The 20,453-nt window shown below is 36.6% G+C and overlaps 1 protein-coding gene across 15 annotated transcripts in view; it reads right to left on the bottom strand.

The window, feature by feature from the left end:
- MBD5 (methyl-CpG binding domain protein 5) overlaps positions 1–20,453 on the bottom strand; it is a 408,863-nt gene that overhangs the window by 6,559 nt on the left and 381,851 nt on the right. For 14 of the 15 annotated variants that reach the window (XM_087435146.1, XM_087435150.1, XM_087435153.1 and 11 more), the window contains 3 exons: positions 19,196–19,404; positions 14,508–15,716; positions 4,318–4,391 (listed from right to left, as the gene is read on the bottom strand). In XM_087435146.1, the coding sequence (XP_087291272.1) occupies positions 4,318–4,391; positions 14,508–15,716; positions 19,196–19,404 (1,492 nt within the window). Of the gene's footprint in view, positions 1–4,317; positions 4,392–14,318; positions 14,407–14,507; positions 15,717–19,195; positions 19,405–20,453 lie in introns of those variants that run through there. The other variant, XM_087435156.1, reaches the window with a different exon arrangement.

The following is a 20,453-nucleotide window of genomic DNA, read 5'->3' as shown; positions in this document are numbered from 1 at the left end:
GAAGTTAAAAGAGGAAGAAAAAGCTCCATGAGTTCATGAAATGAATAATTAGTCAAAATTCAGTTTTCCAGTCCAGAGGCCTCCCCATGGAGTCTCTTCTACTATTTTATATTCCCCGCTGACATTTAATAATAAACATTTTTACTAATGGACACTCTAAAACCTACTTGATTAAGCAATAGACATTCATATAATCACATTTCTAGTTCTTAATGGAGATAATTGCCTCTTCTCATCTTCATTGCCTATATTGTCACACATTATCCTTATCTTCACTAATTAAAAAAAAAAGCCAGTACACATCTATGAATGGTATAAGAACTAAGAGGGAAATGAGAAATTGCATGTTAGTCTACAGTCAATTTAGAATTTAAGCAACTCACTTCATGTAGAACAAAACAAATCTGGGTCAGACCTAAATGTCAAGAATCTTAGATTCTGAAACCTAATGCAGAGAAAGTATGCAGATTTAAGAAAATTTAACACACTAAGTATCATTTCTTGGTTTTAAAGTGAAAGTGTGATTTATTTTATCATTTTGTCGCTTTCCAGCTTCACAAAAATCAGGTTACTAAACAAATTTATATCTACATATAGACAGAAGATTTGATCCTCATTTAAACGAGAACCATAACATATCTAAAAGCTATGGAATTTTTTCTTTAAAGAAGGTATATCCTCTTTTAAGTACAAAATGACCCTGAGTAATGTCTTCAATAAATATGTTAATATTTCTTTTGTGATTAGGCTGTAATAATCAGTAATAATCTCATCAGATTAAAGATATTTATTTATTGTACAGTTTGATTGCAGGATATTGAGGATTAAAATGACTACATAAAATTCTAAACATCTAATATGGTGGTAGAATGTTTCAACTGGCAAAAATATCTGATAATTTTGTTTGTTTCACCTGTATCTTTATAACAAAAATAACTGTTTACTAAATACTTCCCATTTGCCAAGTACTGTGCTAAGGCTCTCTTTATATTATCTATAAATGATAACAGTCCTAAGAGGTAGGTATTAATATGCCCATTTTAGAAATGAAGAATTTAGGCTCCGAGTGGTTAAGCAACATGCTCAAGGGTGTAGAGCTATGAAGTGGTAGGAAATAGAATTTGAACTCAAGTCAAAAACCAACCTCTTAACCATCTTGTTCCAAATGCCACCCTCCTTTTTCAGGCTCTTCCTTTCTCCTTTTCCCCTCAGTCTACAAAAGCAGTCAAATCTTTGTTATCTTAAAAATTCTTTAGTCATTTTTCAGGAACTTTTCACATTAAGGGTAGGAAGAAGAGTAAATAATCTATATCAGCTCTCTCTACTCCTTTCTTATTCACTCTTCAACACACGGCCACGTTGTTTTTATACCCACCACTCTACTGGAAACTGTTTTCACTAAGGTTACCAGTGGCCTCCAAATTGCCCAGTCCAATGGAGATTTTTCAGCTCTTGTCTTACTGGACCTCTGTTGATCATTTTATCATCCTGGAAGTTTTTAGTCTTTGGCTTCTAACACCCGACTCCTCTACCCCCTGATTCTCCTCCTCCTTTCTGATCATTCTTCCCATCTTTTTCATTATCTCTAGTAAACGTTCAAATGCCCCAGTGTTCAATCCTTAGCCCACTGTTCAAATTGGTCAAAGTATCTCTGTGTGATTGCAGCCATTTCTACATAGTCCAATACCACTTCTTCCCAGTTTCAGACCTGTGTGTCCAACCTATCCCATGGGCACCCCACATTGCACTCAACAGTTCTCCCCTGTATTCTCCATTTTGGTCAGTGTGTCCACCACCCACCAAGTCACCCAAGCTAAAAACCGAAGAGTTGTCCTTGATTACTTGCTCTCCTTCACATTCCAGTCAATCACCACGATGTTCCATCAATTTTACCTCCTAAATATTTCTTGACCACATTCTTTCTCCTTCATCCTCACTGCTCCCCTCCTGGTTTGAGTCCTCATCCTCCCTTTTCTTCTGTCATGACCTCCTAAATGATCTCCCTGTCTCTAATATTGTTCCTCTAAACTTTATCCTCCACACAGCCATATCTGAAGTGAAAATCCAACCACCTGTCCCCTCAGGCACTTCCAATAAGATAAAGGATCCTATGGGCCCTTACGAGACCCTTCATGACCTGGTTCCTGCTTATGCCTTTGGCTGCGTCTCTTACAATTTCCTATCTGACACTTTAGACTCCCCAGATCCAACACTTGATCTCTTCTGAACACTATCCCACCCATCCCAACTTGGTCCTTGTTTCTTCTGTCTAGCTAATACCTATGTAATGTGTAAGGCTTGGCTCAGGTATCATCTCATTTAGGAAGTCTTCTTTTACCTGAGTTTAATGTCACTTCATGATCCCAAAACACACTATACACATTGCTGTCATTGTAATTTTAATATTTTAATTATTTTTGTTTCTGGATCTGTATCCTTCACTAAACAGTGAGCTCCAGGGACTATAGCACTGTGCCTGGCAAAGATTTTTTTGCTAAGTTAGTCTCCTTAAATTGGGGAATAAATAAATGATTAAATAAATGAATAAATAAATGATTCAGTTCAATACATCATTTATCACTTACACGACATTCAACTAATTATTTAAGCTATTTGGTTCTGAGTGCCCTCATCTATAAACGGGCTCAGTAATTCTGGCCCATCTTGCGATTGGGAGAATAAAATAATGAATTTTAAATGACATGTGCAAAATGTAAAGTATTCTACTCGACATTTACAAGGCAAGTCAGTCTATTTAGACAGCAGTATGATAAATAAAGCTGTTTTTACTAACATGTGCTTCATATTTTCTTCTTTTACCTCTCCAATCTGTAGTCCAAGTTTATGGTTTCATGAGCCTCCCTTAGATAATGCCACTTAGGACCCATACAAATTCACCATAAAGAGTAAACTGGCTTTGAAGGAAAAGTTTTTAAATTGCTGTTTGTTATTCATTACCTTTCAGAAATTGCTTAATAGCAAATTTATGAGAAAAATAAAGCTCATTTCAAGGCAGTATATCTAAATATTTGGAGGAGTTATTTCATTTCTTTGTTATCACCTCTGTTTTGGATATTTTTGAACATAATCCAGCTAACTGTCATGCCTCACTGGAGGAAAGATTTTAGGGATTTTTTACATCAAATAAACAAGTATATTGAATATTCTATAGCAAATGGCCCATTGCAAATTTGCGACGTAGGTAATTTGCAATTTCCTTACTTTCATCCAGACCTTATATTAACTTTTATAGGCCTTATCCTACTACTAAACTCTGCATAGGAAGTGTGGCCCTTGCCACAAGCAGTGCCAACTTGCTACCTTCCAAAGGAGTCCTGAACATAGGGGCACAGGAGTTTTCCCCTTGCAGTTGGCATCTTTTTATGAGACATTCTAGTGAGGTGAAGAGAGCCTCCCCAAGATTTGTTGAGTTCTAAAATTTTACCTCTGGCAAGAATTATTGAAGATATCACTAAGAGAAAGAGAGTGCCTTTTAACAGATATTATTGATATCATTATATAAGCCTTTTATACAAGATACACTACTAATCATTCTGATCTCATAATTCTTGGATGGTTGATAAAATGAAAATGATAGTAACTGAACAGATACGTTGATTACACATATTTTTAAATAATTTTCCATGTACTTATACAGAAGCACACTTGTATTTCTCTACCGTAAAATGAAATAATAGTTATGATACCTAAAACTACGTTGTATTACAGTGGAAATTGTGTTTCAAACATTACCTACCTGTCCACACTACCTTTACTCAGAATATAAAGATCTAGAAAAACTTGAATAATAATGTCCAAAAGCTCAACTTCTTGTTACAACTCCAAAGAAAACCTATTGCCCCTGCCCCAAGAAAAAATCATTTTTTGCCATTACTTTGACTAACAGTTAATCTGCCTAAATTTTTACATGTGTACAACTGGGGTTTCTCCCCCCAAGGTATTTGAATTGCAAATGGTTAGACTTTTGCTATGCTTTCAGAACAATTTAATTGCTACATGTTGCGAATATTAATCATATTTTCTTTCCCACTAAATGAGAAGGATGGAGATGGAGGGAGTGAGGAAAGAACTGATAGAGAGGGAAATCCCAACACAGTATAAATTGTTAAGAAAAGAAAATATTTCTGTAATAGCTAATCTGGCTTGTCTATAATAGTTCTCTTTGGTGATAACTATTAAACTCTTCTTAGGCAGGCCATGAGATGGACAAAATCAGTGAGATTTCATGGTCTCTTTGAAGGAAAACCAGTAAATTATATCCTTGAAAAACAAAATGGAAAAAAAAATAGTGCTTACTTTCTGTTCCTTTTCCGGGCTCGGCTGTAGGCTTCTAAACCTTCTGTTAGTGTCTTCAACTTCTCGGGCTCCACCTGAGTGAAGGTATGAAGACCAAACCACATTACCCAGACCTGCAATTGTTAACACTGCTTTTACTTTCCTGCTACACAAGCAGGTGCTGCGCTGGGGGAGAGGAGGCTAAAACTTGCACTATCCTGTCAAATGTCCTGTCCTCGCTCAAGCAGAGGTTGATTCCGTGGCTCCAAGCTGCAACATCTATGGAAATGAAAGACTGGCTTTCAAATTGTCAACATTTTGAAAATAGTGTTTTAAGAAGAAAACTTAGAATTTAAATAACTTTCGATTCACAAAATCATATAAATCAAAGATCCTGGTTTGCTTTCTTCACTGCCTGATGCTCAGCTGCAAATCTATCTTCCATCAGGGGAGCACAAGAGCAGGGGTTAGGGGAGGGGGTGGGCTTTGGAGCCAACAGATGGAAGTCTGAATCTGACCTCTTTACCTCCTAGCATGAGTAAAACACTTAAATTTTCTGAGCCTCAGTTTCCTCCTCTTTAAAATGAGGACAATAATACCTACCTTCCTGCTAGAATTGCTGTGAGAATTAAAATGCAGCAAGTCATGTTGAACACTTAGCCAAGCATAGAGTGGCTATTATTACCTAGTATGTGTTAGGCTCTGCAGAGGCCACAAAACTAGTGGGGCAGTAGTCCACACATAGTCCTTACTGCTGTGGGAAAGGGGTGTTGCTACACCTGATGGGCATGTAGCAGACCCTCCTGGTCTGCTTTATCACTGCCAGCCTGGGTGAAGCCTCTCCCTCATCACAGTGCAGCCACCAAATGGTGGCTGGGGGATTTCTGGGGGTGGGGAGGTATGGCCTTTGCCACCTGCCCCCAGTAATCTCTATCATGGTTCTCCAAGCCACATCCCCTAAGAAAAACAATTAATAAATAGGAAAACTTGTATGTAACTTGTGAATAAAAACACCTTTAGAAAAACATTGCTATTTTTATTGATCTTAAAAAAAAAAAAATCTAAGTAAAAGCAGTGTTGCTTGCTATATAAACACAGCTTCAAGGCAAATACCCCAGCCATCACTTAACCCTGTTTTCTCACCACCCTACGCTACTTTTATATAAAAATTCAGAGGTTGCCAAAATGCCTCATGGGTAAGAACATAAACACTAATAAGCAAGAAAATTATTATTAACTTTTGTCTTTATTCCTGACTCATGAATATCATTTATAAATAATTTTTCTTTGACTCCTTCAAATCTAGTATACAGTAATGATTAACACAGGGTTTCCATTATCAAGTCTGAAAACAAGCATTTCTAATTATTCAATGAGAAAAACAGTCAAATAATGGAAACATTTTCCTTTTCATGATTTTTGTATTTTTTCCTAAAGGATCCAAATATCTTATATACACAAGTTCATTGGGAATACCCAACCTATTGTGCGCCAGAACAAGAGACAACTTTGTTCCAATAACCCTTTACAGGAACCATGAAGAAAAGTGTCTTATTGGGATGACTAGAAAAGCTTAAGTAAGAGGAATATATCCACGCATTATTTAAAAAAAAAAAAGGGTGTCTGCATACATTTTCACATTTCATGTTAGAAATGAGGTTCCATCTTGTATTCACTCACACAAAGAGAATGTGAAGTATATTTCACACATTACATTTATGTAATTTATAGCTAATTCCACTTATATTTAAATAATCTTCTTGGCAGCAGGAAGGAAGCTCTCCTCTTACATAAATTTCAGTTAGACACAAACGGGTATAGGGAGAGATATCAGAAGAGACGGATGCAGGAACAGAAAGCAGATTCACAGTGAAACAAAGCAAGATGCCACAATGAAAACTTACCCTACTGGTCTTAATTTTAAAAAACTAAGTTAGGTCAAACTAATTTTTTGTGTGTGTGTGTGAGGAAGATCAGCCCTATGCTAACATCTGCCAATCTTCCTCTTTTTTTGCTGAGGAAGACTGGCCCTGGGCTAACATCTGTGTCCATCTTCCTCCACTTTATATGGGATGCTGCCACAGCATGGCTTGCCAAGTGGTGCGTTGGTGCCAGCCCGGGATCCGAGCCAGTGAACCCCGGGCTGCCGCAGCGGAGCACACGCACTTAGCCTCTTGCGCCACCGGGCCAGCCCCCCAAACTATTTTTTTAAATCTTCAATTTTTATTTTTAATTAAATAAGGAATAAGGGGCAGTAAAAACATTTCTTGTGCATTTATTATGTAAAAGGCACTGTTTTATTATTTAATATGGTAATACTGCAAACTAGTATTATTTTTGTTACTTTACAGATGGGACTAGTGAGTTTAGGTAACATGGCCAGCATTGAAACTTGGGTCTGATTCCAAAGTGCTCAACTTCTCTCCACCATACCAACTCCAATATATGTAGAAATATAGTCATTTTACAGATATTCTATCATATATATATACACACATATATCTATATGTATGCACACATAGACATACTCAAAAAATTAGGTCACATTATTTTAAATCAAATTATATTTTTATAGAAATTTAGATAATACTTGCCCAAATTCACCTTCAAAAATTTTTTATGCTTGAATAATTTTCCGGTGATTTTTCTGAACTAATTCTCTACCATGATTTCTTCATTGAAATTTGCCTCTAAGGCTGTACGGTACTCTCATAATGAAGTATATTATTTATAAAGGATTCAATGACCTCGACAGAGAAAGCAATGATGGTGCTTTCCAAAACTAAATATAAATAAGATACACGTCTGTGTATTTCTGATATGACAAGATCATACATATCCAGAGGTAAATGTTTATTTTGTTTCAGAGTTTTAGTACTCTACAGTATTGTGAAATTCAATACATGAAGAGTATGTGTTGTTTCTGGGGAAATAGTCATACACTTACACAATATTCAAGAAACTCTTTAAAGATATCCCCCCAAAAATAGTATCAGAGAAGAACAAAATAAATTCAATTTATAGTCATATAGAAATCATATTTAATGATTTAATGAACACTACCTGATAAATTATTTAGCTAACTTGTAATGAAGAAAGTACTGAGAAATCAAATACATAAATATAACATTAAAAAGGCTAAACACACAAATATTTTTTATAAAACTTACACTGAAGGAGCAAGTAATAAGACATTTAATACTTTAATCTGTAGTTATAATCTTATATTCCTGTACATTCACAAGCCAGGAATTCCATGAATTATTTAACTCCCATCTTGGTGATAAACTGGGGGAGGACTTTCTAATGTATCTTTACTATAATCTGCCCACATAGTCTCATTCTAATAACGATGATGCTAATAGTAATGACCATCATGGTATAACTCTTTGCACACACATTATTTAAGAATTAGAAAAAGATACCTAGAATTTATATGTATTTATGATTCACATATTACCTCAGGTATAAATATACACATATGTTGAATATTTTTTTACTCCTAAATCCCTTCTTTCACTCATTCGAATTCTTTAGATACAATGATTCTTTGACATAAATAGTCCAATAGCCTGTTCAGTCAGGTTAGAAAGATACCCATAGAGCCAGACATTATTATATGGTGGAGGTTTAAGAGTTTTCTGAACAAGTCTGAATCTCTGTTTGCTTATTTTGTTCACAAGGCACACACTAAACATTTGGTAATTTCATTAAGTTTGATTTGGGGTCAGCACAGTAGCTTGTAGTATATCTCATCAGTAACTTAAAGTCTATGACAAAAGGAGACCCAGACCTTTCAGAGAGCCAAACTGACCCTCTGAAAGTGAGGTACAGCATATATTAGAATAACTGGATCAAAGATCCTAGATCACTTTTGAATAGAGCCAGTTAACTAGAGATGATGTCAAAATTTCCTGCAGACTTTAATCCTAATATCAGGATTAAATCACTTGGTGATTACTTTGCTGCTACTTAGCGATGAGGCAAAGCTGTCAGTCACAATTTTCATTCTTTACTTCCCCACCCCATTTCTACAACGTCATCAGCTCCTGTTTCGGGGAAATGGTATCATGCAAAAAGTACTAGGCTTAGAGTCAGGAGACAAGGGTTGGGGCCTGGCTTAACTGCCTGTGATGTGTGTCCTTAGGAATGCTACTCCTCTGAGCTTCAGATCTCTCACTTGTAAAATGGGGATAATCGTGCACAAGTTTATGGGTCATTGACAGAATCTAAAGACAAGGAACATGAAGTGCTTTGTAAGCACAAAAGCAGTCTTTCCCAAAGTGCCACTGGTGGCATGTGAAATTATTTTAGGTGGAACATGGACAGACCTTTAAACATTTTTAATAGTTATATATTCATGTAAATGTATATTAGAAAAATACAAAAAACATTTTACCTAGATTTCATATATATTATACCATAGAATAAGACTGAAGAAGTTATTTAAAAAGTGGCTTGAAGAGTGCCTAGTATACAACATGTGTCCAAAAAAATATTTGTGGAATGAATAAATAAACAAGTAAATGAATTTAAAGAAAAATTTTAACTAAGTAATAGTACAGGTAACATGCAAGTTTAGCTGAAGTCTGGGAAATACAGCTCTGGAGCAATAAGCAAATATGAAGCATTTATTAAATTCATTATTATCAAACATTTATTAACTAGCAAATATTTTAAAAAATATTCAAGCTGAAAAAGTCCCGCAAACTTAAGTGAAATATTTCAAAATTTTTGAAAGAATGAGAATTAATGATAAATAAATAATTTGGGGTAAAATGTTGACTCACCTGTGACACTGTGACAGAAAGGATGAATCTAATTTTCCAACAATAGTATTCATGAAAAAATCCATAAAGTGAATCCCAATTTTTTCAAATGAACTAACCAAATCCACATTATTACAATTTTAGTCAGTGGCACTGACTGAGGCTTTTTTTGTGTGTGTTTCCTTTCTTCTTTCTTTTTTCTTTTCTTTCTTCTTTTTTTTTTTGTGAGGAAGATCAGCCCAGAGCTAACATCCATGCCAATCCTCCTCTTTTTGCTGAGGAAGATTGGCCCTGAGCTAATATCCGTGCCCATCTTTCTCCACTTTATATGGGACACTGCCACAGCATGGCCTGACAAGCAGTGCATCGGTGCGCGCCTGGGGTTCCGAACCTGGGCCGTCAGCAGTGGAGTGCATGCACTTAACCAATATGCCACAGGGCCAGCCCCTCTCTTTACTTTAGATAGCAGTGTTTTTAAGTACTAGAGAACTATACTACAGGACTAGAGTAAATCTATTCTAAATGTGATGGCACATTTCATATCAATTCACAACACATAAATAGAATTAAATGTTTTGGATAAACCTGTATTTCTACAGGAACACTGTTTAAAACTTCATGTAACAGAAGGATGTATTTGCCTCAGACCTGAGATTCCATTTGCTACTACTCATGTGAAAATTGTATTGACAAGCTCAAGAACTTTGTGCAGGGTCTCAGTTATCTCTGAATGGAGATAGGCTTCCTTTTCCTCTATAATCTTGCTCAGGAAAAAAATTCACAGTATTCCACAATTTACTACAGTAAAGTTTATAGTCCTACCTAAGCTTTGTCCTCAGTTTAGTCTTTTTCCTGTCACGTTTTTGGTCTTATCTAGTTCTCCATTTTTATTATCTTTCAAATTTTGATCAGGCACTGACTTTGTTTGCCTGGATTTTATCTTGCTTATTACTTTTCAAAAAAGTAAACTCAAACTATACAGGGTTCATGGTTCAGAGAGAAATTTGTACCATTTACTTAGAAAAAGTATAGCTATCTTCCAGAACATACTTGATTACAAACTGATAACCAAAGGAAAAAAATGTATTAGTAAGGAGATACCACTTCCTGAATGGTTTAATACAAAGCATATAATATCCTTCAGTGCTGTCACATAGCCTCAATATTGGGACAGTATTATATAGGGGTGATTCAGCCCAACTTTTCACAGACTGTTAAAAATGTCTACTAATTAATATTGTTGCGTGGGGCAGGGGGGTTGGAGTAGGAAGGTAGAGGAAGAAAGTCTGACTTTACATATATTTTAGAAGCATTGTGAGAAGGGGGACTTTCAAGTTCACTCGACAAAGTGCTTTAAAACGTTTCCAAGTAGAACTTCTGCTTGAAATGAACGGCTAATATTAACTTATAACCAGATATGCCAATTTGTATGCCATGTGCTGAACTTCATAAAAAAAGTTATAAACTATTTCATTCATTACATGTAGTCCTTATAATCCTTTCATTCTCAACCTGGTTAGTAAATCCTTTACTCAAGGATAATGCATAGGTAAACAATAACTAAAGTCTAATTACCACAGTTTCATAATGGTGGAATCCAAATTAATAAGGCTGTCAAACATAGAGAACAGGGATGAGGAGGTTAATTTTTACTGAGCCTCCTTCATGTGCTGGATAACCTATTGATGGTATCTCATTTAATTCTGAAAACATCATTCTGAGTAGGAATTAATATTCCCACTTAAGAGATGAGGAGAATACAGCTCTGGGAGATTAAATACCTACCCAGGACCATCTAGGTGACTGACAGAGCTGGGATTAAGCTCATGTCAGAAGGCTCAAAGCCCATGCCTCTTTCTGCCATGTCCTGCGTTTCTCTCTAGTTCTCTGTAGACTGTGTTCATACAGTATTTGATGTTTAGAAATCAAACCTCTTAAGAAGTAATATCAGAAACTGCAGAACATTTCTAATACATTATTAGTAATTCTGTTACATTTAACACTCCACCACGGACTAAAAATGCCTTTCCACGGCCGGCCCCTGGCTTAGCGGTTAAGTGCGCGCGCTCCGCTACTGGCGGCCCGGGTTTGGATCCCGGGCGCGCACCGACGCACCGCTTCTCCTGCCATGCTGAGGCTGCGTCCCATATGCAGCAACTAGAAGGATGTGCAACTATGACATACAACTATCTACTGGGGCTTTGGGGGAAAAAAAAAGGAGGAGGATTGGCAATAGATGTTAGCTCAGAGCCAGTCTTCCTCAGCAAAAAGAGGAGGATTAGCATGGATGTTAGCTCAGGGCTGATCTTCCTCACAAAAAAAAAAAAAATGCCTTTCTAAAATCATAAACTGACTAAGTCATTTACACTCTCATGACAAACAGTCTGCTATAAAGTAGCAACTTATGGACAACATGGTGATCTCAGCCCCTCAGATATCAGTGCTCCAATCACAGCATGGACTTCGCAGTCCGGAGAACACTGAAAACACGAGAGGTGCCTGGCTTGTTTTGAATTAGTAACCTGCAATACCGTTAATTAATTACTTATTTTTTCTACTTTGCTTGCTTCTTCTGAAAAGAATTTGAAGTGGCTTGCTGAGAACAAAGACTGTAACAGAAAATAAATGACAGGTTTGTGGGATGTGGGGGGTGTATAATAAATCTGTTCTACACTGGAGTTAACACAGATTTGTCTGGAGAGATGTGACAGGATCTTGGATTAATTTACTTTGGTGGACATTGAAATAGTATGAAAAACTGAGAGGCTAAGAAGGTTTAAAATGGTAATGTGTAAGAAAATTGTTTAGGAAACCTTTTCTTCTGAGATACCACAAAGATAAACACTAGGGGAAATGGTCCCACAGTCCACATTAGTAAGAAGGATTTAATAAGATTTTACTATAATAAACAAATTGTTTATGGAGTCAGTCTTTCTCTTCACTTTACTAAAATGTCAGGCATTGCCACAGTGTATAGAAGGGAACCTAATGCACTGTTTACCTTTTTAAAAGCTGAAGTCTGATTATTAATGCACAAGATTTTATTTCTCCAACATTACTGAGGACTCACGGGTTCTATGTAAATAAAAATTACATCATCATTGGTTCACTTGACTAAGAGTACAAATTTAAAAAAAGTTTTACCAGAAATCTTTTCAAATAGAGCACACTTAGTCTTACACAGATATTGAACATAGTTTAATTTTTTTCTTGATGAACCAGGATTACCATGACATCAGGCAAAGGCTATTTGGCTTGAAGTCAGACAGACCTGTGTTTGAAATTTTGCCTTTTCTGGTGTTACAAACTAAGAACACTGTTTGGCTTGCTGGGCATCATTAAATAAGATATGAGGAAGCCTTTCCTTTGTTTTGTGAGCTATAGGAGAAAAAACAGCACTTGTGAAGTAGTACTTTGTTTTTCTTATGTGCAAAAGTGAGGTAGGTCCTAAAAAGACCAGAAGTTTTTAAAAATGTTAAGTGCCCTGCAGCTTTTAAGGCTGTTATACCTTGCTTTTTAATGATAAATATTTCATGTGTTGTTATTAATATTTTATTGTATGTTTTCAATTTTGCACCTCTGAATGTGTGCTTTAAATTATTTTTTCTGAATTACTAAAAATGTTTTTAGTGTATCTTGATATCAAGTTTTGATATCAAGGTTTTGAGAATGCAAAATTACAATGTCACTGGTAAGGGGAATATTTGAATTTACAGAAACAACTTTATGCTCCCTATTAGGAATTCATCTATTGCCTACAATAATGAAGAAGAATCTGGATTTTTGAAACACATATTATTATTTTATAGTGGATGAACACCAGTTGTTTACTTAAAAGAAGCAAAATAAATGTTTCTTGGACTCTTAGATAATGATTTTTTTTTTAAGTGCATCTCCCCAAATACTAGTGGGTAACTCAATCTCAGGAGTTTGTGAACACAGACGAATCAGAAGATTAGGACCATTGTTTAATGTGAAATGTGTTAAAAGTACATGCCTTTATTCTCCTGAGACCATAAAAAGATATTTAGACAAGGCATTTAGGACAGGAAGAATGTTTCCAGGAAAGGGAGGCCATAATCTTTTCTTTAGTTAAGTTTTTTGTACAATGCCACATAAAAAAGACAGTTTCATCTGCACACAGGTTGTAAAACAGTTCAATGTCTACATCTTGTATTTGTAGCAGTTCCCTTTATATCATAAAAGCCCTATTCTGCTGTTTCTAATTATTTTTTGAATAAAATGTCAAAAATATTTAGGTTTATCAACCTAAAGAATGTTTTGTCTGGTCTCAGAAAGATTAGAGAATAAAATGTTTTGTGAATAGGAGTATGGAATTCATTTTCTTATCAAACGTAGAAACATTACGCCCAGAGTGTATCCTGACAAGTATGTATTAGGCATTATAAGCAATGAGTTTAAGGACCTCCCAGTCATTTGGAGAAAGACAATCTTTTTATTGTGCTGACATAAATGCTTTTGGTTTCCTGCCATTAAACCTAAGTGCCAGTGGAGGTTTGAGCAGAGTTGAAATAGCTTTATACAATATACTCTTTAAGAGAATAATATATACCTGTAAGAGTAATTTTTATTTCCTAAGGAGATTAAAAATTATATGTTTCTTCGTCATATGTGGGGAATGTGCATAATTATCTCTTCCTGGTCAAATATAAATTTTTCTACCTACTTTAAACATTCTGCATATTGCTTGCTTAGTGAGCCAATTCTACTCATTGTGAGGGAGAAAAAAGCCCAGAAGACCCCTACTAATTTCTTCTAAATTGAATGGTAGTTTCATGGAGAAGTTTTCATTTAATTTATATGATCAGATTGTGGTAAGTAGAACCAGACCATGGGGTTAAACACTTCCATATGTTATAAAGGCCCAGAACTTTTCCTGAAAGGAGACACCATTCTGAACTCAGACATTACCTGCTGCTTCCAGAAATGGCTGCAACTCCACCCCGATTTTACCCTCTCCGCAGCTCTAAATGTCACATGTAAGCACATGGAGGAGACGCAGTCCCCTGGCACTTCCTGTTGCCTAGGAGGGCCCCTACCTCTGCCACACTCCTGGACTCCAAATTTTTTCCCAGTCATTGCCACTTGCCTTCATCCTCTGTGTATGAAATGAAGAATTAGATAAATGCAGGGAAGGAAGGCAGAGTTAACAACATTCTGGAAATCTGGTTCCTGGGTTAGAGCCACCCTCAGCCCTAGTGGGATCTACAAATGCTTTACAACTCACCACTTGATGATATGACATTTTGGTGACTATAACCATCCCCTCTTCATTATACGCTCCAGAAGCTTGTGAGACCTCAATGAGTCATGAAGAATCCTAATTTCAAATCCAAAGAATCCAAAGTGATGATAACAAAAAATAATAATTGATATCTGAACAAAGGTTAGTTATTTGACAATGGATAAAGATTGGTATACCTTCCCTTCCTCGGGGCTTTGTTGACATGAATTGTGAACGTCGTCTTCTCTTACTAATTTTCCAGGCCAAGAAGTAAGTCCTTTGATTTGGCCCCAGACCAAGTCGCCAACGTTGAACGTCCTTGGCCTATAATGTATCAACTCATTTGAAGAAGGGGAGTCTGGATTTCTTAGGTCATCTTCACTACTAATGCTTTTAGCGTCTGAAGGGCTAGGCACACACCCATTAATGCTTTTGGCATTAAAGTCTCCATTGTAATGGATGTAGTCTTTGACCAGAGAACTCTCCAAACTATTTGAGGAGCTCGGAGACTGCTCCTCTAGGACCAGGTCTTGTCTTGTGGTGCTCAGCAGCTCTCCAAAGCCCCGACTCTGTCGAGGTCTATTCCCATTAATGTGCGCACATCTTTCCACAGTGTTCTCTAGTCTCTCCTTAAAAGTCATCATAGTTCTTTTGTAGTTATTATACCTGAAATTTTCCTCCAGAATTTTATCCCCTTGACAGTTTCTTGGTGGTAACAGTATTGGGTGCTGTTCCCCAGGCAGAAATGGCAGTGTAGAGACATTATTGGACCTTTCGTGACAAGGACTACTGTGGATATGGCCTGGATGATCTAAAAATTCCTCGCACTTCCACCTGTTTCGCTCCCCTCCAGGGCTTTGCTCCCCATCCCACTGTTTTTTGGATGTGTGGCAACTTGCTGACTTGAAATATTCAAACCCATCTCCTTCGTTTGAGTTTTTCCCATGGTCCAGATTCCTGGGCAGCCGAGCCCCTCTTGCACTCCTCAGCCTACCATCATGATCGACACTGCCCATATTTCGTCCATGAATGACCGCACTGACAGCACTGGGGAGACTTAATGGGTCACCAATTGAAGCAGTGAAGGCACTCATGGCACTCAGAGCTGGAATGGGGCTGATCTGAGTTGTACTGTTGACCGCAGTGGTGATGACAACCTGCATTCCTTTGCTGGCTGCATCAACAACTGCCTTGTAAATGGCATCTACAGAAGCATCACCTTGGCCACCCACAACAAGGCCATCCTTCACCTGCTGACCAAGAGATGGGTCAATCCTCGGTTGCAACTCACAAGATGTATCTTGGAAAGGCGGAAGTGTAGTGTTCAGATTCTCAGGAAGTGCTGTGAGCCCCGGCTGAGAGCTTATTCTTTTGTTTAGGAGAGCTGCATCTTCCTGCATCCTCACCTTAAAGAAATAGACAGGAAGCAGTGAAAGAGAGAAAAAAATTTAAAGATCTCAAAGACCATAACTTTAATATTTACCAAAAGACAAACAAATATAACAGGGAAGGAAATATAAAGAAAGAATAAGGCTCAAAAATGAAAAAAAAAGTCACTGTGTATAGAAAAACATATTTTGATTATATTTGGGTACTGTTTCTTTGGTTGACATTATTCAACCTTTTTTTTTTTCTTTAATCATCATTACTACACATTCTCTAGAAAAACTGAAGTTGAGGTGGTTGGACACAAAATGTTTTCAGGTGATGACACTAACTACACTACATTACATTCCCAGTAATGACTCTAACTACATGGAGTAGTTTTGCAACTTGGGATTCAAAGAGAGAAACAAGTCAGTGACCAGCACTGCTCAAACTACAAAGGGAACCAGATTTTGAAAATGATTTCTAACTCACTGATATTTCTACTGAACTAAGTGAAATACAATATAAGATAAAACAAAACAAAATACATACACTCCTTTATTAACAATAAAATATTTCTGATATGACACTATATTTTTGAAGTCTTCAGATAGGGTAGTAACACCTACTCTTCAACCTTACCAGGCTACCGGGTGAGGGACACTCCCATGCTATCAACAGTGACAATGGCTCTCTAAGAAGTGGTTCTCAATAGAGAAAAGGTGAAGGGAGGAAATACCCACCAGGGAAGAATATCAATGCTCAGGACAGGAAGGATGAGTGCAGTTTGAAAAAGTCCTGAGGTTGTTCTAATTTCACCAACCCCGTCTAAGAATTGCTGTTCCAGATCCTTGATACTTCAGATTTTCCCCACAACAATCACTCCCTCCCCGTCTTCACATCCTTCCCTACTAAACCAGAGCCTGGGATCCATTAGCACATCAACCACTCTCTTGTCATTCTCCCCTTGTCTACACCTACCAGATAAAATCCCAATCTTGGATCAGTTTAACTGCCTGCCTTATCTGTATCTACAGTGAGGATGCTGAGTATCTGTTTACAGGAACTTATGGCTTCCAACTGGGGCTTATTGTTCCCATCAATCCTACGATCCTCTAGTTAGGCATCACTCTCCTCCACAACTATTCAAATCTTCATCCACTTCTTTTTTTTTTAAACTTTTATTTATTTATCTATTTATTTTTTCCCCCAAAGCCCCAGTAGATAGTTGTATGTCATAGCTGCACATCCTTCTAGTTGCTGTATGTGGGATGCCGCCTCAGCATGGCTGGAGAAGCGGTGCGTCGGTGCGCGCCCGGGATCCGAACCCGGGCCGCCAGCAGCAGAGCGTGCGCACTTAACCGCTAAGCCACGGGGCCGGCCCTCATCCACTTCTTAAAGCTGGCTGCTATACCATCTCTGGCACTATTTTTAGTGGATAACCTTACTTAATAGAGAAAATGGAGTTCATAGGTCAAGAATTCTCGTAATTCTTATACTCTGCTATTCCCTGCCCCCAGCAGCACACAGTTCCCTGCAACTGCATGTGTCCCAAATCCTGTCCTGCTTCCCAGTGTAACAGGGGGCCCTTCTGCTCTCTGAGGGTAAGTTCTCCATTTATGCTCTGGATGCCAAGCCACTCCTCAAGGATCTTGCCTCATCTGTTATCCCTTCTCTTATGTTCAATATCTTCCACTTTTTTGAGCTCTTTCCTTTAGCATACAACTATGTGCATAGCTTCCATATTTTAAAAGTTTGCATTCAACCTATGCCTGCCTAGGGGCACCACTCTATTTCTCTTATGTTCTTCATAGTTAAGTTTTTGAAGGAGTAATCCACACTCTTTAATTCCTAATCTTTTTCATTCCTCCATTATTGCAATCTGGCTCTTGCTCCCACCACTCCACCAAAACTGCATTCTACCAAGTCACTGGTGATGTCCTAACTGCTACATCTAATGGATTCTCTTCAGGCTTTATCTACTTGATTCTCAGTGATATGGTTGAACACTTCCTCTTTCCTTCTAAATTATTTTATTACATAAGACATATACGAATATTTTCTCATTGTCAAAAAATATAAAAATTTTCCTCATCACTGCTCCCCACCAAACCTGTACTTTCCCATCCCACTCCAATCCCCTTTCCCTTCTCAGAAGTAATCAGTGCTGGAGTGCATCCTTGCAGACACTCACTTTTAATACATTAAAGTGTGTAGGTGTATATCTAGTTTCCCTTCTTCATTCCTTCCTTTCTCCCTTCCTTCCTTCTTTCTTTCACATAAATGGTGAGTATTTTAATATTGTTTTCCAATACTACAGTATTGAAGTCTTGCAATCTTGTGGATCTTTCTGTGTCAGATTATACAAGTCTACCTAATCATTTAAACTACTAGATAGATGGATATAGCATAACACATTTAACTATTCCCCTACTGATAGACGATTAAGTGGTTTCTAATTTTTTCTACCACATATCATGTTGTAATAAACATTCTGGTATGTGCCCTTTTGTTCACATTTGAAGATTTCTTTAAAATAAATACATGGAAGTTGAACTGAGTCAAAGGACATGTATATTTAAAAACCTGATAAACTATCAAATTACCTTCCAAAAGGAATGTATCAGCATACAATCAGACCACCAATACATCTAAAAGAATCCATTTCCCCACACCACTGTCAGCAAGGAAATCATCAATGTGATGGACATAATAGAGCTGTAATTTGTATAACTCTGATTATTCTTTTCATATGTTCATTAATAATTTATCTTTCATATTCTGTGAATTGTCTGTTCATATCTATTGCTCATTTTTCTAATCAATTATCTTTTTTTCTTCCTGACTTGTAAGAGCTCTTTTTATATTAATGATGTCAATTATTTGCTATTATTATACAAGTGTCTTCCCCCAGGTTGCCACTTGCCTTTAACTTTGTTTAGAATTCCCTTGATCATACAGAAATTTTAAAGTTTTATGGGTTCAACTCTGTTATTTTTTTTCTTTTTGACTTCTTGGTTTTGTATCTTACTGAAAGAGCCTTCTCTACCCCAAGATTATAAAAAAAACTTCTATATTTTCTTCTTATATTTATTAAGTGTTACTCTTTTCCATCTAGCTCCTTAATCTATCACGAATATATTCAGCTTGTAGAACTAAAGGAAGACCACGTGGTTGAAGCCAGGGAGATAGTGGTGAGAGCTGGGGCTGGAGATCGAGGCCAAACAGGCATGTTAAGGATGAAGATTTTAATCGTGAGAGTAAATCACAAAAGGGTTTAGGAGGGTAACATGATCAGTTTTTACTCTCAGTTCCAAAGGCACTGAGATGCTTCAGGCAAAATAAAATAATCTTCACACAAAAGACTGGAATGTTTAACAATATTCATTATCGAGAAATAACAGTAAGTAGAGGTGAAAGGGCACGTACTTCTTTTTTTCGTCTTTTCCCCCAAATTAAGTGTTTAAACAAACCTAGACATTGTTTTCTACTTAAGTAACCCAGGGAAGGAGAGTACCTGAAAGTTCTGAAACAGACAAGCCATGGGGTTATTGTTAGCTGGGCAAGGAATTGTGGACTGTCCTTGAAATGCCTGGAGGTGCTGGTACCCCTGCAGAAGCTGCTGCTGTTGCTGATTTGGAGGAAACATCTGATTGTTGTTTAACAGCGACTGTAGATGAGTCAGTTGATGGTTATTCAAAGTATTGTTTATTGAGGACATGTCACCTATAGTTTGAAAAACATAAAATGTAAGTCAACGTGATTCTTTGGAGATCCTATGCCTATCTTTGTACCTGAGGATTTCTGAAACAAAGTCTAAAAACTAGACTGTATGTATGGTAATTCCTTTCTCTTTTTCTCCTCAAAGTCTTACTAAGTGGTAAGGAAAGAATAGTTTTATTATTTAATTTTATCTTTCATAGTTAGTTTTTAAATTTTATATCATGGAGAAACTACTTAGTCTTTGCTCTATCCATTAGCCAATTTTTATATATCGAGCGTCAGTGTTATATAATTTCTTGAAACTATTTTTTTAGAGCACCAACAATTAAAGGTTGAAATTAGTCCTAAAGTGTTTTAGCAATCATAAGTATTTGACCAGATGATTAAAACAAGTGAGTTTGATCGGGCTTTGTTGATAAAATTTAGTTCTCAAGCCACAATCATCAATAAACACCACCAAATAAAATCAGATTTGGTTTAGAAATATGTATTTTATTTTTAAATAAAAGCTTGGTCACCTAAAATTAAAACTGTAAAGAAAGCTAACAATACAAAAGAATTCGTTGTCATAATAATTCAAAATAAATATTATATAATTAGATAGGATTAGTTAATAATTAAATTTATATTCAAAATTTAAAATTAACTTGTTTTGAAATTATCTTGAGGACAATAGAAATTGTCTTATAACTTGAAATATATAAATCTGTAATGCTTTTTAGATTATTTAACTACATATTTCAACACTAAAGAGAACTAATTAAACTATATTATAAAGAGGTCCATAAAATCTGGAAACGTATTATTTTTTTATATAGTGAAGGTGCCTTTGATAACATCATGTATATTTGCCTATGTTTCCAGACGTTATGGACACCATCTCTGTACTTCATGATATAGTTACCTGCATCACTCAGTGGAATACACTTGACATTATTTTTAACCTTTTTGTGATAGGATAATCTACATGAAGGATTTTGTTTTTAAGCCTCAAAGTTCTAAAGAATAATACTGTCTAAGGAAATCTAGCAGCAGCTATTGGGGCTGTCTGT

This window comes from Ceratotherium simum, chromosome 9, assembly GCF_057802395.1.
Source record: "Ceratotherium simum simum isolate JZ-2026a chromosome 9, ASM5780239v1, whole genome shotgun sequence".
Classification (NCBI taxonomy): Eukaryota; Metazoa; Chordata; class Mammalia; order Perissodactyla; family Rhinocerotidae; genus Ceratotherium; species Ceratotherium simum.
The sequence above is the reverse complement of the archived record's forward strand: the minus strand, read 5'-3'. Positions and strand labels throughout refer to the sequence as shown.